General features: G+C 52.8%; 10 protein-coding genes; 4 read left to right on the top strand and 6 right to left on the bottom strand.

Annotated features, from left to right (window-relative positions):
• Positions 1–390: 390 nt before the first annotated feature.
• Positions 391–1,111, bottom strand: RCC_01173 (uncharacterized protein; the record flags this gene model as incomplete). XM_023766439.1 has 2 exons in its annotated part: positions 391–971; positions 1,033–1,111. 2 exons carry the CDS (start codon positions 1,109–1,111, stop codon positions 391–393), a joined length of 660 nt encoding a protein of 219 aa, XP_023622207.1.
• Positions 1,112–1,841: 730 nt separating this feature from the next.
• RCC_01172 (related to DNA repair exonuclease rad1) lies at positions 1,842–2,855 on the bottom strand (the record flags this gene model as incomplete). Its single annotated transcript, XM_023766438.1, has 1 exon — positions 1,842–2,855. One exon carries the CDS (start codon positions 2,853–2,855, stop codon positions 1,842–1,844), a length of 1,014 nt encoding a protein of 337 aa, XP_023622206.1.
• Positions 2,856–3,139: 284 nt separating this feature from the next.
• RCC_01171 (uncharacterized protein) lies at positions 3,140–3,492 on the bottom strand (the record flags this gene model as incomplete). XM_023766437.1 has 3 exons in its annotated part: positions 3,140–3,185; positions 3,237–3,291; positions 3,351–3,492. 3 exons carry the CDS (start codon positions 3,490–3,492, stop codon positions 3,140–3,142), a joined length of 243 nt encoding a protein of 80 aa, XP_023622205.1.
• A 228-nt stretch (positions 3,493–3,720) lies between these two features.
• On the top strand, positions 3,721–5,069 carry RCC_01170 (probable histone acetyltransferase; the record flags this gene model as incomplete). XM_023766436.1 has 2 exons in its annotated part: positions 3,721–4,842; positions 4,899–5,069. 2 exons carry the CDS (start codon positions 3,721–3,723, stop codon positions 5,067–5,069), a joined length of 1,293 nt encoding a protein of 430 aa, XP_023622204.1.
• A 3,967-nt stretch (positions 5,070–9,036) lies between these two features.
• RCC_01169 (related to LSB3-possible role in the regulation of actin cytoskeletal organization) lies at positions 9,037–11,243 on the top strand (the record flags this gene model as incomplete). XM_023766435.1 has 2 exons in its annotated part: positions 9,037–9,232; positions 9,286–11,243. 2 exons carry the CDS (start codon positions 9,037–9,039, stop codon positions 11,241–11,243), a joined length of 2,154 nt encoding a protein of 717 aa, XP_023622203.1.
• Positions 11,244–14,960: 3,717 nt separating this feature from the next.
• Positions 14,961–16,583, top strand: RCC_12086 (related to lysine 2,3-aminomutase; the record flags this gene model as incomplete). XM_023766434.1 has 3 exons in its annotated part: positions 14,961–15,298; positions 15,361–15,707; positions 15,766–16,583. The coding sequence occupies 3 exons, from the start codon at positions 14,961–14,963 to the stop codon at positions 16,581–16,583; spliced, it is 1,503 nt and encodes a 500-aa protein (XP_023622202.1).
• A 223-nt stretch (positions 16,584–16,806) lies between these two features.
• Positions 16,807–17,264, bottom strand: RCC_01167 (uncharacterized protein; the record flags this gene model as incomplete). XM_023766433.1 has 3 exons in its annotated part: positions 16,807–16,862; positions 16,920–17,090; positions 17,153–17,264. The coding sequence occupies 3 exons, from the start codon at positions 17,262–17,264 to the stop codon at positions 16,807–16,809; spliced, it is 339 nt and encodes a 112-aa protein (XP_023622201.1).
• Positions 17,265–17,888: 624 nt separating this feature from the next.
• On the bottom strand, positions 17,889–19,351 carry RCC_12316 (probable Peptidyl-prolyl cis-trans isomerase-like 4; the record flags this gene model as incomplete). XM_023766432.1 has 2 exons in its annotated part: positions 17,889–19,197; positions 19,272–19,351. The coding sequence occupies 2 exons, from the start codon at positions 19,349–19,351 to the stop codon at positions 17,889–17,891; spliced, it is 1,389 nt and encodes a 462-aa protein (XP_023622200.1).
• A 2,323-nt stretch (positions 19,352–21,674) lies between these two features.
• On the top strand, positions 21,675–23,411 carry RCC_01166 (uncharacterized protein; the record flags this gene model as incomplete). XM_023766431.1 has 3 exons in its annotated part: positions 21,675–21,914; positions 21,965–22,078; positions 22,128–23,411. The coding sequence occupies 3 exons, from the start codon at positions 21,675–21,677 to the stop codon at positions 23,409–23,411; spliced, it is 1,638 nt and encodes a 545-aa protein (XP_023622199.1).
• A 646-nt stretch (positions 23,412–24,057) lies between these two features.
• RCC_01165 (uncharacterized protein) lies at positions 24,058–25,035 on the bottom strand (the record flags this gene model as incomplete). Its single annotated transcript, XM_023766430.1, has 1 exon — positions 24,058–25,035. The coding sequence occupies one exon, from the start codon at positions 25,033–25,035 to the stop codon at positions 24,058–24,060; it is 978 nt and encodes a 325-aa protein (XP_023622198.1).
• Between the last annotated feature and the right edge of the window lie 1,209 nt (positions 25,036–26,244).

The raw sequence follows: 26,244 nt of genomic DNA, 5'->3' as shown, positions 1-26,244 counted from the left end.
GCAGCTTGGAGCTCCCGCGATCGAAAGTGATGTCAAAGCGAGCTGACTCAAACGGGACCGAAACGAGAACGAGGCCACATGATATTATCCCCGAACTCTGCACATTTTACATCATCATCTTCAACATATTTATGAAGCGCAATGTCGTGATGAGTTATAACTCTTGTCCTCTGTTCTGATCAAGACCAAGGAAGATGAGCTGGTGCTACATTACAGGGACGAGTTGATGGCGAGTGCTTCACATTATTCCAGTTAAGTGTTTACATACTACCTGGTGAAGGCAAAATTGACATTTGAATAAAATCGAGCATCCGGGTCAAATGATCCTTCTCAGCTGAACGCCCTCCTCCCAATTCCGTCTGGTGTGTTGTTTTGGTTGCTTTGCAGCACTTAAGCAAGAGTACCGTTGTGGCAGTTCACAGGGAGGATGATAACCTTGCCGACCGGCAACGTGGTAGGGTCGACACCGTAGTTGACCGACATGATTTGTCCGATGCTAGTCTGGAAGGTGTTGGCCAAGTCGAAGAAAGTGTCGCCGGRCTTGATGGCCCTGGTTCCGATGCTCTCGCAGAGGGACTCACTACAGATGGGGATGTTGATGATCTGGCCCGGGAAGATGAGATCAGGGTCCTCGATCTGCGGGTTGGCAGCGATGACTGAGGCGAGGGTGATCTTAAAGTTGGCAGCAATGGCGGAGAGTGAGTCGCCGGAGCGAACATCGTAGGTGGAGCCGACACCAGGCACACAGGTCGCGGTGGCCTCTGGAACGGGAGTAACGTTGCAGGAGGTGTTGTCGGGTGTGACGCAGTTGGTGGGGATGGTGAGAATCTGGCCAGGCTCGATAAGGTTGATGTTCTCAATGTTGTTGGCCTTGGCGATGTCGCAGATGCCAGAGTTCCACTGCTCGGCAATCGTGGTGAGGGTGTCACCAGAAACAACGGTGTAGTTGGTGAAGGTGGTCGAGCCGCAGCCTGGAAGAAGTGTTAGTACTGACGGATGCAGCATCAATATATTGGGAAGAGTGACAAGTACTGTTGGCTTGGCGAGGCAGAACGAAACCGTTTGCGACGGCGCTCAGCGCGGCCGCGGCCAGAATGACGAAGGACTGCATGTTGACTGACGTGCTCGAGGGAATTTGTTAGAAATATGCGGGTGCTTGAGTTTGGAAATGAACGTGTTAACGAGCGTGTGTTTAAGGAGAGTACTGAAGCGATGCCTCGAAAAGTTGATGATGGAGTAGGAGGGACTACYACGAGGGCGAACGGGATTGTTATAGGTGGCCTCGCTTGTAGGCCCGAAAAAGATATCACTAGCCATGACAAGCATCCTGGGAAGAGGACAGGGAGCAGGCGTCGTAGCAAGATCTGATCATTTGGGTATTCACTGCTGCCCCTGGACTTGGCGAACTCGTATTTCTTGTGGTGGAATGGCGGTGATTGGGCGGTGGGAGTTTCTTGTCGTTCTCACATGTCGTCTCATTTGGAGCACAGAAACGTGGCGCATTCTGCCAACTAGATACGACAGTACGGAGTACCTGACAGCTTGCTCGAACATCGGGATCCGCGTGTTCCAGCAAGTCTGACTTGCTGACGAAAACTTCTGAGCCAGGCGTTGGCCCATCAGCACATCCCGGCAAAGTTCGTAGTAGGCCAAGGCTTGGAAAGGAGCCGGCAGTCTGCCGAGATGACAGGTGAAGTCAATTTTTAGCTGGGCGCGGAGTTTGGGGGAAGAGTACAGGGATTAACCACGGCCGAACCGCGGGATCGATTAGATGGCCTGGGTGTTGAAATTGACCGAGCCATATGGGTGTCGGATATATCTCGCCGGAGTAGTCCGTGACGCTACAAATCATCCCTTTCGCTGTCGCCGTCGTCAAAAGCTCCGCCGTCTTCCCCGTCCACGAGCGGGACAACACGAAAGTCCACGAATGTAACGCCATCGCTGCCACTCGAGGCCATTTCAATAAGATACTGCATGCTCAAAACACCATCGTCATCCAAACGCAGTGACACTTTGGAAGCCGAAGCCATTGCGCGTTGAGCGGCCTTGAAAAGACTGAATTTGAAACTTGCGTTGGTCTTGGCAGCGCAATGGAATGTCTCCAGTATTGGCGTGTCGGAATCGGTATTGGTTGTGAAGTCCACGGTCGCAGATCCTAGCGCTCCGCTTGCTGAGAGAGAAAGATTGGCCCCAATGGAGGTATTTGGTGAAGCTTGGAAGGACAGATTCGTGGGATTGACTGAGCTGAGCTCCGTGATGGCATCGAGGAGATAAGTGGAGCGCATGATAGTCTTGAGCGCCACGCTATCGCGACTGAAAGGAATCTCTTCGGTTGTGTCGGCTTCGTAAGTGGTTAGTTCGCATGTTGTTGTGACTCCAGCTTCTGACATGTGGACGTTCAAAGAGCTCCCTTCGCCATCGTAGGACAGGGTACAGATACCACTTACGCCCAGTGCTTGATTAGAGAAGGCATTGATCCCAGTGTGGCGGTTGATGCGGTGAGCGGTAAAGTGCTCGTACTCATCGCGCGAGCGATGTGATGCAGTATGATCCGAAAGGCTGAAGATGTTCAATGTCTCAAGCAGAGCGGTCAAATTGATCTCGAAAACTGGCAGATCGGGATCTTCTTCTCGTGTAGATGGTGTTGGAGGTGAGTTGTAGGTAAACGAGGTGAAAAGAGACTTATCGAGGAAGACGAAAGCCTCCATGACACTGCCTTCTTCAGTGCTGAAGCGTAGGCCTTCGGGGGAAATTCGAACATTGGCCTTTTGCGAAAAGGAAATGCAACGTAGGAGGAGAAGTACCTGGCGTGTGGAGGATGAGACGGCAGTGAAAAGCGGCGCGTTGGTTGCCATGCTAGCAGAGGAGATGACGTGGAGCGCGTAGATTGGTATGTGGTGTCCACTATTTGCTGCTCCTTGCTTKTAATAGCCGTACGAGATATAATGCCAAAGCAAAAGCCACGAAAAACCCAGTGACACCTAGCGATAGGATGACCAGCGTCGATGTCACTGGATGAAAGGGTCGCCGGCCTGGGGCGGCTATGGGCTTCTCGACGTAGCGTGGTGGTCGGTACAGAGCGTACTCCCTGGTCTGGGAGTGCCGTTGGTATCGACGTGAATCGGGAGGCGAATGTGACCTATACATAAACGCCGACTGCGCAGATCATGTAGACGGCACCGAAACTGCATTTCGTCAGATGTGTCATGTGTGGAATGGCATTAAGACCTTCTTACCCGAATGCCAATGAGGCAGGTAGTGCGAGGACGGGAAGGTTCTTGAGGTTATTGTCTGGCATATATCAGTACACGGTAGTTTGAAAACCCGGTTGGTGGGAGCCATTCACGCACTGAGTCCAAATAAACCAGAGAGAATGATGGCACCGAGCAGCAGGAAGAAGCCAACTGAGAATTGGGTGTCCTTGGAGACGGCAGTGATGTAGGGGTTGCTAGACGAGGCGTCCCAGAGTGCGTGGAGTGATTGGGTCGACATGGAGCTGGTCGGGCGTGAGTGTGTAAGACGAGGGGTGTTGTTCGTTGAGCGCGAAGTTGGAGCTCGACACCAAAGTGAACACCTTCGCGCCGGCAGATCTTCATCAAGGTTTAACACGTGGCGCGCGCCTGCCCCGTCCCCCGCAACTGCCGATTGTTGCATTGATCACAACCAAACACTTCTCTCTCTCTCAGCACAACGGCACCTCATCATTACTTTCCAGACACGATGGCACCGGGGAAGGAGGTCAAGACGGAAGACGTGGAGTTGTCTAAGCGGAAAGCCTCAGACGAAATCACTCACGATGCGAAGCGCGTCAAGCCATCTATTTCACCATCGCCCAGCGAGAGCGCGCCGCCGACCGTCAATCACGATGCCTTTCCCGTGAAGCCTGCAGTCACCGAAGAGCGAAACGGGGAAATCTCATTCTATGTTGTCAACAACGACGGCGCACCCACCTCCACCATCATTCTCACTGGCCTCAAATGCATCTTTCAGAAGCAGCTGCCCAAAATGCCGAAAGACTACATCGCGCGTCTAGTCTACGACCGGACGCACTTGAGCATCGCGATAGTTAAGCGTCCTCCGGAAGGCAGCTATGCTGAGAGCTCCGGCCTGCCTGGTGAGGTTGTCGGAGGCATCACATATCGTCCTTTCAAGGGTCGCCAATTTGCCGAGATTGTCYTCTGTGCTATCAGCAGCGACCAGCAGGTAAAGGGCTATGGCGCACACTTAATGAATCATCTGAAAGACTACGTCAAGGCCACGAGCGACGTCATGTATTTTCTCACCTACGCCGACAATTATGCAATTGGATACTTCAAGAAGCAAGGTTTCACCAAGGAGATCACGCTGGACAGACCAAAATGGATGGGATACATCAAAGATTACKAGGGAGGCACCATCATGCAATGTACTATGCTACCCAAAGTTCGATACCTTGAGTCGGCCAGGATGCTACTCAAGCAGAAGGCCGCAGTGCACGCCAAGATCCGTGCTGTCAGCAAGAGCTATGAAATCCATCAACCGCCTGCGCAGTTCAAGAAGATCAAACAGGGTCAACCGCTGCCGGAAATCGATCCTCTTGCCATTGATGCGATCAAAGCTACCGGTTGGTCTCCCGATATGGACGCCCTTGCACGACAGCCGCGAAGAAATCCATCCCACAGCTTGCTCCTCGGTCTGCTTTCTGCTCTACAGACCGGCTCATCTTCTTGGCCGTTCATGACGCCCGTGAACGGTGATGAAGTGCACGATTACTACGAAGTTATTAAGGAGCCCATGGACTTGGGTACGATGGAGCAAAAGCTAGAGAAAGACCAGTACGAGAGTGTCGAGGACTTTATCAAGGTAAGCTCGACCGTTTCAATTCATCCCTCTCTCAAGAGTTACTGACTTGTTGACAGGACGTCCTTCTTATCGTTCGCAATTGTAAGCGTTACAACGCTGAGACCACCCCGTACGCGAAAGCAGCCAACAAGCTCGAGAAGGAGATGTGGAAGAAAATCCGTGAGGTGCCAGAATGGAGCTACTTAGAGCCTGAATCCTTCGAGACAACAAATCGAAAGGCAGAGTAGAAATCTGCCGTGCATCGTCGTACTAGCCCGAGGACTTCCGGTCGCGGCCAACGGCAGGCCGGGAGGCGCAAGCGTCCACCCAAACCCAGGTCTATGGCCCATACAACTTTCGCGTGCAAGTTCATTAAGCTTGATGATCCAGATATGGCCTATCTCCTGCAGACAAACAGAGACGCAGCCTTCCAGGACTTGGGATTCTGTACTTCTGTGCCTACAAAGCAGAAGGTCCAGCTGAGGAGACCCATACGAGGCCAAGTCCCCTCCGCGGCTGTCCAGCATGTCGGTACTGTGTCTCGGTGGAACGGCGCTGCCTCTCTTGGAAATGGGATTACCAAACCCAAGCCCTTCCGGTGTCATTGGTGCAGGAAGAGCTATGTGGCAAGGACTTCCCTCATCAATCACAAGTGTAACGGCGACAGGCATTGGATCATGCGTGCTCCGGCGGAGACCCGTGATGCGAGTCCTGAGGGCACCAGATTCCTTGATGGCGGATTTGCGAAGCAGAACGTTCAGCGGGGCAGACCCACGACCAAATTTCAGCCATTCCAGTGTGTCGCGTGCGGCAATCGCTATGTCGTGCTTAAGACTCTCATGGCCCACAAATGCTCGAACCGCCCCATCGCGCCTGCGGTTGAAATCAGCGTAAATTCTGATCAGGATGCCGAGTTCAAGTAGGACGATGAATAGCGAGCGCCATCTGTCGTTKACTCCATCGTGAGCTTCGAGGGGGAGACCAATCGTGGGGTAGAGCGCAACGAACCACGCCTCTCGCCGCCTCCATGAGACGTCATGCGTCCAGCGGCAAGATGGTCTAGCAGTCAAGATTTTTTGGCACTCGGCGACGCCGTGCTTGAGAGTGTCTTTAATGTAGATTGCGGTTCTGCAGACCGGAAGACATGACGTCGCACTTTTGTGAGGGGGATCTTTGTCCAAATGACAGAAGCACACCGGTTCAGCTTAGCGAGCAGAATCTCTTCTGCTTGCATTATCCAAAGGGCTTCAAATGGCGGAACCGGTTGCGAGATCATATACTAGCTGTACATCAGATTATTGCGACTTGGTACTGAGGCAGAGAAGGCCCATGAGATACCACGACTATGGCCGGGTTAGTAGAGACATTCATTTGTGTCATTTACAGCTGTCGATCATGCTTCTGCACTTTGTTTCCACGCTCTATGCGTGGCAGAACAGCAAGCATATTATTGAGCAGGCGGCAAGCACCTGCGTCGCATGCTCGATTTTTATTTTAGGGTTAGGGTTGGGGTAGTACCATATCTCATCAGGGACAAGTTTTTGAAGTTTTAGACGAGAGATATTGCAGCCCTACTTACCAGGCAGACATTATGCGATCGTCAAGGTTGACTTGTCGAGAACTGAGAAATGGTTGTAGTCCACATCTCCCGACCTGGTGATTGGAGAGGAGGAGGGTGGCAGTTCCTCCTCTCGTATAGGTAAATTTGGAAGGGACGCAGCCTTAGAGGCGACAGACAATGCAACGTCTCACTTTGCCATCGGTGTCCCGCTACAGAGAATACGGTCATACGACCCAGCACCAATTAAGATCAAACAGTGTAGCTGCTTTACACATTCACGTGCGAAAGAAGCAAGGCCAAGGATGCCGTTCAATATCTGGCCACCATATGGGCGGCGACGTTCCATTGCCATTCAAGACCGATACAATGCTTCTTGAGTGTTAGATTTGCTTCTTTGTGACCATGATCTCAACTTCAGACCCATATGTCTTTTCCCTTTCGCCCACCATCAACAACCTCTTCGCCAGGAAGTTGTCCCCCACAGAAACAGAGCGATACCTACGATGATCGGAATACCACAGAGCGCCTCCGGGCATGTATCCTGCAACATGCCTGAGAATCCCCAGAACATAGWTCCATACTCATCGAACTCCTTCTTGAAACATGCGCTCTTCCATCACCTCTTCCTGCGGACGGATGGTGAGCTCCTGCGCGACACCGGAGGCGTTGACTGGAGCGCCCCGTTTCGGCTGGAAGATTAACGCGATCTACAACAGCTTCTCTATATCCAACGGTCTGACAGCTACAGAGCATGCTGACTCGATGGATTCTGTTCCTGGCGTGGGGTGTCTTACTACTCGACGAGGGACGACCTCTTCTGAACGCATCACATTGATCCGTGAGTTTGCAACTGTGAATCTTTTCGTCGCCCAGCTGCCAATAAGCGACAAGGGACCGTTCAACTACAAGTGTCCGCGCCTTGGACCATTCGCGGCGCGACAGAGTCTCTTTGGAAGGACGTCAATCATGGCAATCCACGGAACTGTGGGTCCTAGCTACGGTGGAATGGTTGTAGGCCCTGGGCRCGGATACTTATCATTGGCAAGACGAGTGGGAGAGCGGAACTTGTATGGGCGACCGAGGAGCGGGCGGACCGTTGTGGAAAGGGAAGCATAGGTTTTGTAAAGAAAAGTGGGTGTTTGAGAGGGGGAATTTGCGAAGATCGCAGTAGATGAGAAAGCTGGAATGAGGGAGAAGGACATCTAGGGGATAAGGAGGGCGGCGTGGAGGGCGATTACGACGAATATTGGAAAGGGTCACCGAGCATGACCGTGAGGATCCGAACTACGGATGAAACCGTTAACGAATGGATCTGCCTATGAACGTTTGTTAGCTTTGTGTCGTGAATCTAAGAGATCACGGAGTGCTGCGATATGTGTTGAGGGCACATTCAGAAGTGTGAGAAGATTTTTATAGCTGGTATTTAAGCATGGCCGACCAGAAACGGCTGGCATCTTATGGCCCCAGCTGCTATCATCGTGGTGCTGGGAGAGGAATGGGATGTGCTGGATTCGGCTTACCTGATGGCCATTTGGCGTTGGTGAGGAAGGACTGTTTACTCCCGAGGTCCTTGCCAGGTTAGTACAGGCAATTCGATGGCACTCCCTTTGTTGACCTGGGCGCCTTGTGTCTTGAGAGAGAGAGCGAGCGGGGCCAAGCTGAAGTAGTTCGCGTGTCGTCGGGTTCTCGGAGATCATCCCCATCCAGTGAGATCCCATCAACAGGGCAAGGGAGGTCTTTGCATATGACAGACACGCAACAAGCCTGGACATGGCAGTGGCCCGATCTGCTGACTCGGACTCCGCCACAAATGTGATGTGATCTCGTGGTGCTGGGTAGATTAAGGTTGCATCGCACTGACGAAGCGGTCATTGCCCCATCTTCTTGAGGTGCATGCTGTTCATAATCCAAAACAGGTGCGCCTTCAGCCGTCCTGCGGATGTCGCTTTGTGGACACTGACACCAACAATTGGATGTCTTGCAGACGAGGAGCCCTGGTGCTGTTCGTGCCTGGACTCTGGACTCTGGAGCCAAACTTTCGCGCGGCAAACAACGGCGGCGGACCGGACGTACCGCCGGCTGACAATAGTGGGCAGTCGTTCAGAGTAAAATTGAAAGTCGTCGAGCGGCCGTCATTGTTTGATGAAAGAGAAGTAGCGGTCGAGTATTTGTTGTTGCTCTCTGCTCTTCCGCCTCGTTGATGAACGTAACTTACTTACCTATGAACACTTTTCAGAGCTGCGTGGGAATCATCCAAGTTAGTTTGCTGTCCACCCCTGTAGACGATCCACCCCGGCACCTTAAACGATCCGCGGCGACGGCGTTGCGGTGGTGACGTATCTCGTCCTCTCCACGGAGAACCGAAAGCCAGCAGACGCGGTCCGCTGACGAAGACGACCTTTGGGTCTTTATCTTCGCCCTTCCGGCCGGTCCGCGCAAGGCAGCACGCAAGCACGGAAGCAAGCAAGCAAGCAGACGGGGCGTTTTGCGGTCGCTCGCTGCGTGATTTTGCTTTTGCTTATCGTGTTTCGTGTTGATAACATGCCGACTCAGTGTACAAGGATTGAGGAAGCCATTCATCATCATACGAGCTGAGCGAGTCGATAGACACGCATGTCAACCGACGGACGATACCAAGCACCCCGAGGCGTGAGATGTCACAGCCAACTACGGTCTGGCAGCGCCTCAAATCAGGCAGCAAATCCGGCTTCGACAAGGGATGGCGCACTTTGGACAAGCTGGGAGCTCCGGTCAACAGACTGAGCAACAAGCTTGGATCCGAAGCCTTCTGGCCGACGACATTGGACAAAGAGAGCGACAAGGCGGCGAGGATCCTGAAGAGCTTTTGCAGTGAGCCATCCCGCTGCTGTGTGAGCGTGACTGCATGCTAATGTGTACCGCAGAGGATGGATTCTACGTTGAGGAAGACACACAAGCAGAGGATGGTCCGACGCGAAAGCAAAGAGTCGTAAAGAAGATACCAGAGGAGGTCATACGCAATGCCAAAGGGCTTGCAATATTCACAACCATGCGAACTGGACTGTGGGTCTCTGGCGCTGGCGGCTCCGGTGTGCTGGTTGCAAGGCAGTCGGACGGCACCTGGTCTCCTCCTTCGGGAATCATGCTTCACACTGCGGGACTGGGATTTCTGGTTGGGATTGACATTTACGACTGCGTTCTTGTGCTCAATACGGAGCAGGCAGTGGAGGCTTTCACCAAAATCCGATGTACTCTCGKCGGGGAGGTCAGCGTTGTGGCGGGGCCAGTGGGAGTCGGTGGGATCCTGGAATCCGAAATACACACGCGACAATCGCCCATATTCACCTACATGAAATCGCGAGGGTTCTATGCAGGCGTGCAGATAGATGGCACAATCGTAATCGAGCGCATGGACGAGAATGAACGGTTCTACGGAGAAGAGGTTCCGGTCAAAGACATTCTTGCTGGAAGAGTTCGGCATCCACCACTTGAGGTCAATGGACTGATGGAAACAATCAAAGCGGCGCAAGGTGACACACACTACGATGCGACGATGATACCCGATGAGCCGCCGCCGGGAGACTATGAGTTACACGACGGAAACATGTTTGGTGTACCGGACAGAGAAGATCCTGATCCCTACGGCGTGCTCGCGCTTGAAAAGGAGGGAATGAGTCTTCGTGAAGCAGGCACACAGCAACGCGCGAGTTGGGAGCAGTTCAGCTTCAATCCCGCACCGACGAGTCCCGTCCACAGCATTTACGCACGGAACAGTCACGACGGAGGAGCGCGAGCTAACAGTAGTCGTAGCAGCTGGCGCAATACCCTCAACGGTGAGCCGAGAGTGTCCAGCTCGTTAAGGAATAGCATCACGTCTGCCAGATCAATCAAATCGCCCATGGCAGATTCCTCTACGCAGACCGACCTCACGGACGACCTGCCCTCTCCCCGGGGACGAATTGGCAGCAAGMGAAGTAGTCAACAGAGCGCAGCTAGTAGTGGCAGCAGTCTTCCTCGTGCGATCCCCGAGGATGAGGTCCTCGATAGTAGGGCCGAGCGGGTCGGAGCCAGTGAGCCTAGCAAAGTCACCAATGAAGTTTCCAGGCCGAATGAGGGCTCAAGAGACTTGACTGGGCAGATTGGATTCCCAAAAGATGACCCCGTCAGCTCGACCATGCAACCCWCCCAGTCCAGCGACAAAAGCACGCCAGAACGAAAGCAACTCTCCAGTGTGAGCACAAACAATGGCTATTCCACTCCTCCAAACACTCCACCCGCAGAAGCGGGCATTTCAAAGCATGACGACCAGCCTCTGGATCATGATGTCGATGGAGACGTTACTTTATCTGATGACGAGTACGACGACGACGATCTCGAAATCATCGAAGAACCTGTCGTTCACTCTGTTCAAGCCCTGTCGTTGCACACGTCAGCCCCGCAGGCTTTCCCAGGAGCGGCCAGGGTTGTCACAGTGCCAAAACGGCTGCCGCCAAAGCTGCCGGAGAGGAATCCAAATCGTGGCAAAGTCAACAGGCGCGTTATAACCGATAGCTCCCCGCCAGTGGATACTGCATCGTTCGAAGCTGCTGTGGCGAATGCTAGTTCTGCTCTAGTGTTGCAGGACGTTGATACTTTCAAAACCACCAACTCAGATTCGGAGTTTAGCCCCGTCGGTGCCAGCAAACTCTCTGACGAGGATCTAGATGCCGTCAATCGAGTAACGCCAATCATTCCAGATGTGAGCTCGCAGCAAGGGCAAAACTTGGARGAGAAGATGGATGATTTCAAGCTAAACGGAGATAACTCCGCACCGGTACTTCGTGTCGGTGACGAGCAGCAAAGCCCTGAAATCATTCCCAAGGTTCCAGGTGGATTTGATTGAGGAAAATTCCTGAGCTTGCATATGCGTTCGCAACCACTTTGAACAAAAGTATATCGACATTGGAAGACCGTACTGCCCACAGCCACTGCCTACGCATCAGCCATGGACCAGAAACCCAAGAGCGTTGCGAGTACTTCCACAGCTCCGAAGCGTTCGAAGGAATAACGATTCGATAAAAAGTCTGGTTGTTCCATTAAGACGCCCCTGCGGAATGATCGTTGTTTGGTGCGCTGACCCGTCAAGCTCCTTTGTGACCGCAAACGGTCAGCTATACCGAGCAAAGTATTTTTTCGGTCTTCCGCGAGACTCGTTGAAGAAGCTTTGATTTCAGGTTGAGTTCTCTCCAACGGCATTGGGCGTTCTGGGCCTCTCGCCATCCAATGAATGGAGTATCGGGGACTTCGAAGTCTGCGGCCACCGCCTTGCGCGGCATCTTTACCCCGACAGATGTTCTTCTCTTCACCTAGTGGAGCGTCATACGGAACTCTTCAAGTAATTGCAGAATGCATACGAGGAACTCTGCGAGAAGGGAGAGCATAAGCCTGAAGAGCATTAAGCCTTGAAGTTGCGCAAGACGGACAAAGCCAATCTTCTAAACCGCCTCCCTCCGAATCTCAAATGGACGTAAGGGTCCCTCTCGAAACGCCAGTTCAACATCCCTATCACGAGCACGACTCGAACCTTTTCACAGGTGGCCTTGAGCAGCCTTTCGTACATACGCGGAGCGCTCACGCGAGGAGGGATCAAGACACGTAGGCAGGGACATAAGTGGGCAATAGAGGCGCAACCCAGGCGCTCTCAAGCAGATGCCACGAACAGGGTCACTCTGCGCACAGGAAACCTCTTGAGACTCGCCCAACTTGGCCGTCCTCGAGTCCTTCCTCGATTGCGGTCACTTGCTAGCAGCAAGTTGCATTCACGAATCGCGCAGCACTTCGCGCTCTTGACGTCGGTCTCATTCATGCAAAGTAGTATTTATCATCGTAATTGCATCGACATTCAGTTCCACAATCAGTAGTGTACATATACCAGGGCGAAGATGCGGTAAGGCTAGTGAGAGAGGGGGAACTTGGGGCTCACACGTTCTCCACTTCTTGGCATTCAATACCGCACACTTTGTCATCTCCCACATCGTCAATATCTGAAGCTACCATGTCATGACGCATCGGAGGACCTCGAGCTTTCGGAGACTCCCTGCGAAAGATGTGCCATAGCCAATGTCATTGTAGGCATTGTGGGACACAGCGATTCGGACGGAGAAGGAAGTCCTTCGCTACGCCAAGACGCTATAGAGAAGGGTCTGAACAGTGCAAGTCCATTATTGACGGAGTTGACCGAGTTTCCAATGCAACGTCCGCTTACTAATTGGTCACAATAGCGTTCACTAATGATTGGGCGGAATACTCATCGACGAGGAGACGTTTCACTAGCTCATAGCTCAGCGGTGTACCTTTGAGTGTGGCATACTGAGGAAGAGTGGGGCGCATGCCTCAGGTGCCCCACACGGTCTGGTAGAACTGCGAACTACTTCGCTGTACACGTCGGTAGCCCTAGCAGCTCCGAGGCAGCGCCAGGCCTCGGTGGCCACTGCCTCTCCTAATTCATCTCCTTCGTATGGTGCATTGAGTGTCGTACGGAGACTTGTTGACGAAGTTACTACATTCAATGCTTGGCTGATGTGCGGAATTTAGTTCCTACTACATACCAGCGTCGTATTACTTCGTATGAGCTGATCGCTGCTGCTTCAGTTGATCATTGCCTGAGAGGTCCATTGCATCCAATCAGCAGCCGATATTTCTCATGGAATGGTTCGCATGAGTGAAGACGAGTGGGCGCCCGGCGGCCCTCAGAGGCTCAGACGATGAAGACGTGCTAGGATGCTGCAAACCTAATACATAGGTCGCTCAGTAGCGCGAGCGCACTGGTTTCCGAATACAGACAGACGCAAGTTCGGTCCGCATCTTCTAGCGCAGCTGGCCGTCGACCTCATGCATGTGATGAAACACATGCACGAGCTCGGCAAACGACCAGAAAGTGCTGCGCCTCCAACCCGGATGGACACTTCCCAGAGTTCCCATGAACCCTAGGACGCTGCGGTCCGGCCAACCTTAGGCGTGCGACCCGTTGACGGCACCATTGCTGTGGACCTCATCCCGCGCCTACGCTTGCTCTGGTCCACTCGTGGCAGCGTCTGGCCCTCGATGGCCCGCCTCATCATTGCGTGAAACTTGATTGCGACTCCGAACACACCTTGAATGATACATCCACAGGCCAGCTTGATGGCCGGCCGCTGGCCGTCAGAACGATGGTCCAGTTTCCGAGACTGAGGTACCTTGAAACGGAGGAGAAGACTATGCACCACGCTTCCCGCTAAAGGTCAGATTTGCAGGCTGCTAACGCCATGTGGTTCATATAAGGCACTGGCACAGCTCCTCAGTCAACATCGGAGGCTGGCACTGTCGATCAGTACACTTCGTTCTCGGATCTTTTCCATTCCATACCGGTGGTGCTTCGCCTCTCGTCTGCCTCTAGGTGCCACGCCCACGGGTGTGATTCGGGCGTACACCGTAGTATCTTTGCCAACCGCACAACTGGATTCTCTGCACACCGGCATTAGCTTCGCATGCGACAAGCGCTGGCGTCAGTGCAGTTTCAACCACGCGTGGTGGCGATGCTGATCTCTCGAAAGCAGAGTATACATCGAAGTTTTCCTTGTCTTACCTTACTGGGTGAGTCTGTGCATATTTTTGGCACAGTCAAGCAAAAGATGAGTGCGATTCTAGTAGCAAGACTTGATCGAAGTCCGCTTTYCGCCTCGCCAACATGCTATTCTGCAATGAGCTCTGGGTGTGCGAGCTAGCCTGGGCCATGTGGCATGCTCACGCCAAGTTCCGATATCGAGAGCCGCTGGTTGCCGCGCGTGCTCACCACTTTCTCTCAGCGCAAGGCTGAAAGCGAGAGTGATGCCCTTGTCACTTGACCCTGCTTACCACTGCGACCGCTAGTAGGCGCATCTTTTAATCACAGGGCATACCAGTTAGTATCACGGTTTTCTCTACAAGGAATGTTGTCATCTATAGAATTGAGCACGACGGCCATGCCTCCGGCAGGCTCGTTTATTGCCTTTGCGGCATTTTTTGGCCACTCTTGGATCGTCGCGTTACCGTCATCGCGCTACGGCGCTTATGCACGATTGACGGCCGGACAGCCTCAAGGACACTGTGTGGTATCAAAGCGTATCCTCAACGGGCTTCTCGAGAGATGAAGAACTGCTTACAAAGTTTGTGCGATCATGCAACTCACCTTTTACCTCTTTAGGGTAGTGTTCTCAGCTTGCCTGGTCGATCGAGATGAATATTTTGGTACATYGTACAGATGGAACGTCGTTATGATCAGGCGACTACTCCTACACGTTGCGGACCGGTCTGGTATTTGGCGGTGAGACCCACCCAGCGAACGACCTGACCACTAGAGAGCCCCCATAGTCCAACGGTAACGTGGACCTCGTGGCGGTGCCCCTGGGTGTATGTCGTTCAAGTTGGATTGCACACATGCCTAGATGGTCGAACGGAACGAAGCGTGGCTGCTGGTGGATGGCGCTTGCGGCTGGGACTTGATGTGCTGTCCAGCATTGTCCTACAGTGTACTCCCATCCTTCATTGCAACATCAAAGTGATCGGCTCCGCTATCTCTTTTGTTCTTGTTGCACGTTCCAAGATGGCTTCCTCCCTGCGCCTTAAAACAACTAGGTTGCGACCTGCTAATCGTGCGGCGATTCCGCTGGCCTCCATCATATCCAGGCATGCACCCATCCGCCGGGATCCGCAGCGGACGACATATGCTGGATTAGTTGAACATACAAAAGGGAATGAGCACTCGCATGCCATGGTGGGAAACCTCCAGATGCCACCACAGCTTCCGATGAATCGAATCCAACAGATACGACCGCACCTTTCCATCCATCAAGCCAGGAACGTTCCTTACTGGCGCCACATCAAGGCGTGGAAAGATATTCCGGAAGAAGAATTCCTCAGCTACCGATGGCAGGCAAGACGGTTCCACGACGATCAATTGTTCTACAGCTAATACGATGTTAGGTGCGCAACACTATCGACAGAAAAGAGAAGCTGTTCAGCTTCCTCACCAGCGTCCTTCCCACTCGTGTTCCACGACCTGCCACCATTGCCACGAGAGCGACAGACTACGTCACCAGGGATGGCTTCCTTGAAGACGTGCACGAGGGCATGAAAGCAGCTCCAATGTCAATTCGTTTGACCCCTCATGTTTTAAGTGTGGCCGACTGGAATAACCCCTTCGAAGACCCCATCCGTCGTCAGTTCATCCCCCTGAAGTCGGCTATCCAAAAAGATCACCCAGCTTTGTCACTCGATTCCCTTGGTGAGAAGGACGATTCCCCGGTATCTGGTCTGGTACATCGCTATCCAGACAAGGTTCTCTTTCTCGGTGAGCTTCGCTGCTTACTCTGCGTCGTCTCCTGATTCACTCCTCTAACGCTCGACAGCAACTTCTGTTTGCCCTGTATACTGCCGCTTCTGCACACGATCCTACGCCGTCGGCAACAACACCGAGTCAGTAACGAAGGACTCCCAAAAGCCAACGAGAAAACGATGGGAGGCAATGTTCCAATACATCGAGTCCAACCCGCAGATCTCAGACGTAGTGGTCTCTGGAGGAGATTCCTATTACCTACAACCCGAGCAGCTACAAGCGATAGGAGACCGCCTTCTCTCCATRCCACACATTCGACGCTTTCGCTTCGCCACAAAAGGACTCGCTGTATGTCCCATGCGAATACTGGATCCCGAAGATCGATGGTCACAGGTCTTCGTCGAACTTAGCGACAAGGGCCGGATGATGGGCAAACAGGTCGCTATGCATACACATTTCAACCACCCGAACGAGATCACCTGGGCGACCGAGCAAGCCGCAAACTACCTATTCCAACGCGGCGTCACTGTTCGCAATCAGAGCGTGCTATTGAGAGGCATCAACGATGATGTTGATACGATGGGAACTTTGATTCGAAAATTGGCGGATCTGAACGTTCAGCCCTACTATGTCTATCAATCAGACATGGTGAGTGGCGTTGAGGAGCTCCGTACTCCCCTATCAACAATTCTCCGCCTGGAGGAGAATATTCGAGGAACGATTGCGGGGTTCATGATGCCCTCATTCATCGTCGATCTGCCGGGAGGTGGAGGCAAGAGACTGGCGCACAGTTACGAGACATATGATGAGCAAACGGGAGTAAGCACTTGGAAAGCACCTGGTGTTGCTGGCGACGAGATGTTCACCTACCACGACCCGATTGAAGACTGAAATTGAAACGGATCACGGCCTGATAGGAAATGTTTACGGAATCGCATTTTGTATGGGGTGGATAGCGTTGCTTCAGATTGACGAGACCCCAGTAGTCATTCATAGATCATTGTGCTATGTGCGCAAGCGTCGAGCTCATCGTTCTCGAACCGAACGAGTAATGTCTCGCTTCAATTCCTTCTATGACGAGACACACAGAGCAACTTTCGATCTGTTCAAATACCTAGGAAGTCTTCTTGCTGAGGATGTAGATTTCCTTGTGGGTGCCGGCGATAATGCCTACCAATGATGATTAGCGTCATCACTCGAGTCTCGCATATGTGGGAGCGCGCTTACCCAAGATAACCTTTACTGGGAACGTCACGGAGGCGACATTGGAGCCGTCGTTTGGATGCGTACCAGCAGGCTCAGCAGCGGCTTGCGAGGCGGTGTGGAGGTCGCTCTGGTAAATGTCGATGGAGCGAGTGAGATGCGGGATAGCCTTAGTGCTGAACTGGAGGGTTTGATCTATGGGAGCTGTCAGAGGGATCGCGCGCGCAGATACTCAGCGCATGAAGGGAAACACATACCGGCCGCGAGGATGTCGGTCAGCTCCTGGTGGGTGATCACCGCGAGACCGTTACGAACAACTGGGTGACCCTCAGCCCGGTAGTGGTAGACAAGAACTTTTACGTCTGCCATTGCTGCTTGGTATGCTTGTCCTTGTGATATTTTTCGCTCCCTGATGACTGATTTACCGTTCCTTGCTTTTCGGCGTCGAGTCGTGAGGCTGTCGGTGGATGCGGACTCGCCGGATGAGGAACTCGTCAAAGAACTTTGACTGTTGGATGAAAAGAAGCGGCGCATCCTCAATCAGGAGTCGAATAAAGAAAGCAGCTCGAGTTCGTAAACGTCCGTGCGGTGGATAAGTGAATATTCTGTCAAACCTAAGATGCGACAGGCAATGCATAGGATACGCTGCTGCTGAAAATGGATCGTGATGGATGGATTTAGCGGAGAGACAAGAATTGGTTATTGAGATGCAGCCATAGTTTGCAAGACCCGCGACGAGTTTGGAAGATGAGAGGAAAGAGAGATCTGGGGACGATTGACACGAGGCAAGAGAAGGCCATCTGTCTGAGAAACGGCAACATGTACACTACATGTACGTAAGGATATCGTGGTGCCGCCCGAAGCGTGAGAGCGACTCTTGCCGTTCGCAAGTAAAATGGCGGGTGAGACTGAGATGAAAGACGAGAGAGAAGCGGTCGCCTTACATTAGGTCGAATCTAAAGAAGTCAGAGCTGTCGCGGCTTGGATAATGCATCAGTATCTGCCAGATCGACCATCTCGCCCGTCGCGATGTCTATCCTCGCGGCGTCGATCGTCTCTCCGGTCTCTCCGATCGTCCTTTCTGTCGTCTCTCCTCCGATGATCACTGTACTGTTCGCGATGTTTCGGGCTACGGCTCCGTGACCGAGCTCTGGGCGGATCCCTTGCACCAGTTCCCTCCCCGGCAGACTCCCGATCGCGAGGCTTGCCGTCTTTGTCAAAGACGTAGTCGTAGTGTCTGTTCGAGCCGCGGTCTCGACCTCCTCGATCGTCCGAACGGTATTGCTTCCTTTGTTGCAAACTGTCGATTCCACCAAAACCACCACGCGATCTTGCCGTTTTGGAACTGGTGTTGTTGCGCCAATCTGCAGAGAGCTTTGACACACTCTGAGAGAAATCCACATGTATGCGATGGTCGTCGATGAGAACGCCTTGCATTTTGAAGTAGGCGCGCTCACAATCCTCCTTGTTCGCAAACTCGATGAAGGCATACTGGAGGCTGTCACCTGACTTTTTATCTCGAATCACTTCGCACGATAGGATCTTGCCAAAGCGTGAGAATATGAGCTCCAAATCTTCATCGCGAGTCACGGGATTCAGCTTGCAGACGAACAGAATCTGCTCGGGAGGTGTGACGTCCGCGAATGGCAGATCTCCGATTAATTCCAAGGTCAGAGCTTGAGCACGAGCTTCGCGTTCTCTCCGTATCTTCTCCATTTCCTCGGGGTCTGTGTTTTCTTTCAAGACTTCATCATGTGCAATGCGCACTGTSGCTCGTTGCTCAGCCGAGGGAACAGGGCTGCCCGGAGGCTCGATCAGACCAGCGGGGTCATCGTAGGGATCATCGAGCACGACTGTGTGCAGGATCCGAATGTCTTGCAGAGGTCTCCCGCTGCTGTCCACAAAAGCCGAGTTGATTTTCTCCAGGGCATCAAAACCTTCCACGACCTCGCCAAACACTGCCGCCTTGCCATCAAGCAGCTCCAGGTTCTCGCCCAAAGTGATGATGAATTGACTGCTTGCAATTCGTTCATCCGGATTCAGTTTTGAGGCGGTCGTGGCCATGCTGACCGTGCCACGCTCACCATGCTTCCTCTTTCTGGAGAATTCGGGCTTGAACGTCGCCTTTTCGGGACGTGTCGCTCGCTTGGTGGTACCGTCTGGAAGACTCCACGCCGACACCCCGCCATCGCTATCTTTGGATTCGGGTCCTATGGGGTCGCCGGTCTGGAAGGAAAAGTTGGACTGCACATTGTAGATGGGCGAGTAGTTGTAGTATTTGACCTTGCAGAGCTTCAAGAAGCTATAGGCACCAGTAAATGTCTTAGCAGTCCGATCAGCTTTCCAAAACGCCGACACGGGGACGACGAGACTCACTTTTCGCAGCACAAGGGCGCGTCCTGCACGAACAGGTCAATTGTGATGTCACCCGCCGATGTCTCCAGCAAAACAGACATGGCGGCGCGGGATGGATTGGCGGGCCGCGCGTTATGTAAATGCTGCTGGGGTGACTGGGTGGAATTCGGCAACGATGAGGTCAAAGAGCAGATTTGCAGTGCAGTGAACCAGCAGGTGTCGCACAACGAAGCCTGAAGGATGGGAGGGGCCCTTTCCTTGTTGTTCTCGTTCTCGTCTCCGCTAAGGTATCGACTGGCCCGCAGCGGACGGTACGGTACGGATCTTGTGGCCCGATGGCCCGATGCGCTAGTCCGCCTCGGCACTCCGCAGGGTTGGATCGACCTCCACCTCAACCTCCACTCGTTCCTTCGGAATCCCACCCGAACATCCCATGCTCAGGTCACGGTGATGGCGTTGAGTTTGACCACACCTGGTCTTTTTACGGCAGCCGCTTTTCGCGCCTCGAAAGAAAGGCCTTGGCTGAGCTTGTCTTGGAGTTCAATCCGATGAACTGCGGAGCCATATGCAGTCGGCATTGTCTGTGGCCAGTATCGAGCGCCACGCACAACGACATCCTGGCAGCTGCACCTGTGTCTTACACCACCTCTCCGCCCAAGTGTCGATAGCCGGATCAAATTATTAACATTCTGGTTGCGAGTTTTTGACAGCGGACTGCAACGGACCGCAATCTTTACTTCAGGCGGTCTGCAGGTACCCTGTCACCACACTGGCTTCCGCTGAGAGAGCTGAGGCCATCTCCGACTTTGTCGAAGAGCATCCAAGCTGCACGGTGCTAGCCCTGCAATGCCCTGGATTACGTTTGCCTCAAACACGTCCCGCCATTGTCGCAGGCATATCGAGGGCACGCACTCTCACGCACATGCTCGGTGCAACACGCTTGTCCACCATCATCTCGAAGCCACTGAGAATGGTAGCGAGGCTCTCATGTCGGAATAGACCTGCATCTGGCGGCGAAGAGCTGTATCACCGAGTCTTGAACTTCGGCAACTGCGGCGAGGATGCAAAATACTCCCCACCAAGATCCACTTGCCTACCGCTGTAGACGGGAACCGACCGCGGTATAGAATCAGACGGCGGGCTTCCGCCCGTGCGACGGTGCAAGTGTTACGCAACCTGTGAACCTGCGGTGTAATCGAAGGGTCCAAACAGAAACTTGGCTGGTGCAGCACGAGATAACCGCCTATTTCAAAGACTTTCTGGCGCGAGGACCTATGACTACGACAGGGTATATTCGGACTGCAAGTTGCGCCACTGGTCATGACCACAGTACCTCCATAATCCCAAGAGTACGGAGCCACTGTCTCAAGTTTCATGCCCGGAAACAGGCTCCACTCCTTCTGCGCTCCACACTTCAACCATTTCGAGCAATCGGTGCTGTTTGATGGCACTCAAAAGGGCAGCTCGCATGCTGTGCATATTTCGGGTGCCACATCCTGTTGGTGGRATGTCTGGCGACATATACACGTGGCTTGTCGTACTAGCAGCGACTCGAAGCAACTCTGGCACTCAACGTAGACTGACAGGCACTACTGCAGGTGCACGAGCGAATGCCGTGTGGTCCGGCATCGCCCATCTATCGTATGAGATCGGTATCGATGATGGCCTCTAGCCCCCTGCTTTGGCGTCTGGCCATACAGGCCAACACTACCCGTTTCTCGGCGCTGTGAATCTAGATGGTGCAAGTCCCTTCCTGGGAAGCGATGAGAACGACCCATGTCTATCCATTCATTAGGGGTCTCGCACCACATGCTCCTTTTTGGGATTGATGAGACGGTTTGTCTTTTCTGCAAGGGTCGTTAGTCTGTCATCTCGCCAGGTTGCAACTACCCGTCAAAGCTGACCACAATCGTTGGATGCCGATCCAAAGCACGTCACTTCAGGCGGTCTAAGCAACCCATTTTGCTCACTCTCTTGCAGCGCCCGGGTCGATGTAACTCCCACGGCAATCGCGACCCCAATTGTGCGCCTTGCATTTGGATGCGAAGGCTCGGTGATCGCCTCTCCGCAACCTGGTTGGATGGCGTGGGGTGCAACATGTCCCACGCAAACATATTCTCCGCACAACGACCCACCTCATTTAGATATTGGTCCATCAGTGTTTGCTAGCTCTCTGCTCGCGCTCAACTCTCCAACGGCCCTCAACTCGACCTTGTCAACGTACAACCCCAGTGCTGATCTGGAAGTTCAACTTTTGAAGTTCAACTTTTGAAGTTCTGGCTTTTGCAGTGACATCGCTGCCTTTCTCATATTGATTGCAAACTTCACACTAATTGGCTTGGCCGAACGTTCCTGTGACCTGGTGCGGCTGGTTGTGTCCTTCCATGCCTCTGCAGGAATGGTGCCTTGGTCCGGCCTTCGAAGATGATGACGCAGTCTTACTATGGTGATGGTTACGACGCATTCGGTCGCCCGAATCCACGAGCCCCGTCCTCTGCTGCGTACTATGAACGTCCGAATCCCTACAGTCACAGCTACTACGACGCGAATCAGCAAGACCTCCGTTCGGACTACGTTGGCCGGAATGGCACTCGTACATTGATTCAGGAACAGGGTTCGGAACACGGCCCTGCCGGATTGCAGCGCCGGCGGATTCAAGTTGCAGTAAGGCCCACTTTATGACTTCGTCAGGGCCATTACTGATGCCTTGTTAGTGTTCACGTTGCAGAAGACGGAAGATCAAATGCACCGGAGATCCAGGTGACGGCAGTGGCTGCTCAGCATGTCGGTCTGCTGGAGCCGACAGATCTTCTTGCACATTCATTCGAGTTCGTCCAACTTGATTGGAGCTCCAGCACGCAAGCTAACGACACATAGGTTGGAAGTCACTCTCTATCGACACAGGTTCTAGACGTACTCCCCACAACTGGAGTAGAGCGATCAACAACGCCGACTACAGCTACCTACAGCGCAGCAACGTTGTCTGGCGCCTACCAAAACGGAGTCTATCAATCTGGCCATCGCCCATCTCTGCCGTTATTACAAACACGATTGGCGTATCCCGAATACGAATCGTACGGTACATCTCCCCCCGACGAGTACTCCTGTAGTTCCTCGTCACTCCCGCGGCAACATTCGTACTCCAGCAGCAACTATGGAGCAGAAAGTTTTCGCCCATGGACCGCCGGTACTATTGTCGCCCCTGTCACGTCTACCAGCGTGTACTATGAACCTGGAACGGCGTTCTCCGCTAGCTTCGGCAGTTTACAGGCAGCTCCGTCATACACCCCCACAGCGTACACTCCGGCTCCCGTCAACCGGCTGCCTGGCGCTTCGAGCGAAGCTTTTTCCCCACTGAACATGGCCTCAATGCATACTTCGTTGCCATCACAGACGGTTCAGGAAAGGCGCCTGCCAATACCCTACACCCAAACCCATGCCCCACCCACATACATGACTCCAGAAGTCCCGCAGATCCGCCCATTGGGTTCCTTCACGGAGCCTCGAGCTCATATCAATGGCATCTACAGCCGCAACGGCATGCCATGGTCTTCTGATAACCCAGCAACGTCATCCACATCGTCTCGTGTTGGGTCCCTCAGCAGTATCCCCAACCCTCGGAACGACTCTGCAAACACTACATCGGGAAGCACCTCCTCATCATACACAAGTGATCCCATTCTTGGCTACCAGTTCAGTGCATCGACGGGCAGTCCCACGACATCACCAACAGCAGGTCCGCCACTGTCTGAAAGCTTTCAGGGCGCATCAAACACGGCCTCTGCATTCATGCTTCCTCCCGCTTCCAGAACCCGTATCCCGCGCGGATCTTCGTATCCAAACCTTCCATCGTTGACTGGTGGAAGTGGAGACGAGTACCAGCAGCCATCTTCTTCCTCCTCCTCCTCCTCTCGGGAAGCTGCCGCGAGCCTTTACAGTTTCAGTACAGGCGTTGATCTATCTGACCGCGTCTCTTCTGAACGTCAACGCCACCACCGTCATCGTCACAACAATGACGAGCAATCTCATACCAGCCACCGCACATCTCAACCACAGCATGCCGCGAGTGTTGATGAGTTGAGACGGAGGTCTCACGATCAGCAACAGCGTTCTTCTACCGCCCACCGAATGTCGGTCTCGAACATTAATGGCAGGTGTTGAGGGCGCAGCATCGACTTGATTTCAATCGTATTTGCTTTTCTATCCCAGTGCGAAATTAGTCTAGTTCCTTCAGCGTAGCGTAGCGAGCGAGCGTTGCTTCTTTGATCTTGTTATCTTGCTTTGGGCAGTATGGGAGGAACGGGACACACGACCTTTACGAATTTAGATAGGGCATTCGAAAAGGGGTTTGGGCATTTCAGATAGACCCGCAAGGGCTAGGGAGAGGAGTCGCGTTGTGACTGGGCGAATGGGAGCTGTATTGGATTAGTATTCGATGCGATGCATGTTGATGGGTGTTGTGATGATACCAGATTTAGGTACCAAGAAGAACGAAGTCATGTAGAGGTTGGATATGAGGTTAGCTTAGTCTATCGTATAAACGCAAGTTTGATGTACAGTATGTTTGACGCGTTGTATTCATCTCTTCGATGTCATCGACTACTTTTTTAACGAGTGATGGRAAGCTGGGAAAATTGCGGAGTGAAAAAATGTATTTTTTGATTTGCTGATTGGAAACCTAGAGTTGAAAGGCTAACATTGAAAGGCTAGGGGCGCAGGCTAAAGACGAAATGACGACGTAAGGAACGAGAGAAACATGTAGCACGCTCACTCACCTTTCCCCTCCGGCCCCTTTTGGCCAGAAAACTTACCATGTCAGCTCCTGCATCCACCCCATTGGCTGCACCTCGTGCTTAGCAGCGAGCGCAGCGATTTTACCCTCGTCCTGACCAACCTCCCCGGCGTGAATGCCCGTGCCGATGATCCAAAGCCCGTGACAGCCGAAGTTTTTCGCTCCAAGCATGTCCGTTCCGGCCCCGTCACCAATCATCAGCACCYTGGAGGGATCGACGTTCAAGCCCGTCAACGCCGTCTCGAAGACCTCGACGTACGGCTTTCCGTACGCCCCAGAGACCTCGCCTGACAAGGCAGTGTAACGCTTCATCAACTCACCTGCACAACACCAGAGCTCATTTTGGCGCATAACCTCGAGATCGGGGTTTACACAAACCATAGKGAGCTTGGCGTCCACGCAGACTTGGAGAAGGGCGTCCACCTCTGGCATAGGCTCACCCACACGGTACTCCTCAGGAGGGCCGGTGTTGAGGAGAAAGTCAGCTTCGGTTGGAGTCGTGACGGCCTCGATATTCAAACCGGCGAAGACGCTTGCGTTCTTCTCCGGTCCAATGTGAAAGAGTTTCGGGCGTCCGGGGAGCTGTTCGATCATGTTCCGGGCGGCTTGGCCAGAAGTGAGCAACATGTCGTAGCAGTCGTCRGTGATGCCGGCAGTTACCAAGGCATCGCTGACATTGATGTTAGGCCTTGGCGTATTGGATAGGAGAATGACCTTGAGGCCCGAGAGCTTGCATCGACGCATACAGTCGAGGGATAGGGGGAAGCTTGTCTTACCGTCCCAGAGGGTACCGAACAGATCGACCAGCAAGACCTCGTAGCGATCCTTGATTGTTGAGAAGCCGGTGATGTGCGGGATATCCGCAGCGGGGGTGTGAGAAGCCTGCATGGCTGCAGCCTCCAGGGCTTGCATGCGAGCTGTAGTAGAGCGGGTTTGGCGGGTGGTTGGAAGAGGTGCGCGTTGAACGCGACCACGTGCGGTGCGGCTGGGCATGTTTGGAGAGGACTTGTTGGTGGTGATGAACACTAGTAGCAAGACCGGCTTGCTTGTAGAGTTATGGAGTTTGTGGGCTGTTGAGCGGTTGATCGTGTTGTGTCCGAAGCAAAACTTGATTGATTGTAGAGTGATGAGGCTCGTACGATGCAGAGATGCTTGATGATCGTCTACAGAGAGCGGAGCGCTGGGGTGTATAAGTGTATGGAATCCTCCAKGACTGACAATGCACTTGTTGACCTGGAGTATAAAGGAGGTAACAAGGTGACAAAGAAATGCTTTGATACCCACGACTCCTTGTACAAAGAGCCGCCCGTATGAATGGCTTCCAGGCGCTCAATCAACAATACCCTTGTTTGCATTGCAGTGATTTGTGTGATATTGAATATCGACAATGGCGTTGTTGGCCAGGTGTTAGAGCAACGTAGGGACTGAATATTTTTGTGTGACTTGCATGGAGGAAGATGGCTGGTGCGTGTCAACGAGGATGTTAATAACATTGCTAGTATGGGTGCAGAGGTTTCTGATGTCTTTCGAAGTGCCTTGCAATGCCATGGATGTTTTGAGAGAGGGTTTCTCTCAAGGGGCCGCCGAGTGGAGGATTACTAAGCTATGATGTTGAGAGTTGTTCTAAAATGGATGAACTCTAATTGAATCTACTTAAGGGAAAATTCCTCGGCTATATAGTCCGGCCTAAGTCACGTGGCTACTTAAGCCTTAGGCATATATACTTAGTTCTTAAGTAGAGACTTTAAGAACATCCTCCCCTACTAAGTCGTTTTGCCCTTAAAACTATAGGAGTTACTTAAGAGACCTAAGGGGTCCCCCTAGGTTATTTTATAGAGCCCTATCGCTTAAGTAAAAGGCTTAGACGTAGGGTTTACTTCTGCCTTACTACAAGCTATATCCTTTATATAGCTAGCGGCTTAGAGTAGTACGTATATAGCGTATACGATTAGCTACTTCGGCTTAAGTAGGTAGTTATAGTATAGTAGAGCGGGAGTAGTATACGGGGTGTAGGAGCGTCGAGGCGTAACGCATATCCGGTAGCTTAAGAGCTACTAGGGTATATATTAACTTGCCCTCTTAAGCTACTAACCTTCTCCTCCGTATCTATATCTATCTTCCCCTTCCCTAATTAAGTCCCTTAATTAATACTTCCCCTTCCTCTATCTATTATATACGTCTTCTCTTATACTAGCTATATAT

This window comes from Ramularia collo-cygni (genome assembly GCF_900074925.1).
Source record: "Ramularia collo-cygni strain URUG2 genome assembly, contig: RCC_scaffold01, whole genome shotgun sequence".
NCBI lineage: Eukaryota > Fungi > Ascomycota > Dothideomycetes > Mycosphaerellales > Mycosphaerellaceae > Ramularia > Ramularia collo-cygni.
Note: the sequence above shows the minus strand (reverse complement) of the source record. Positions and strands in the feature narration are given on the sequence as shown.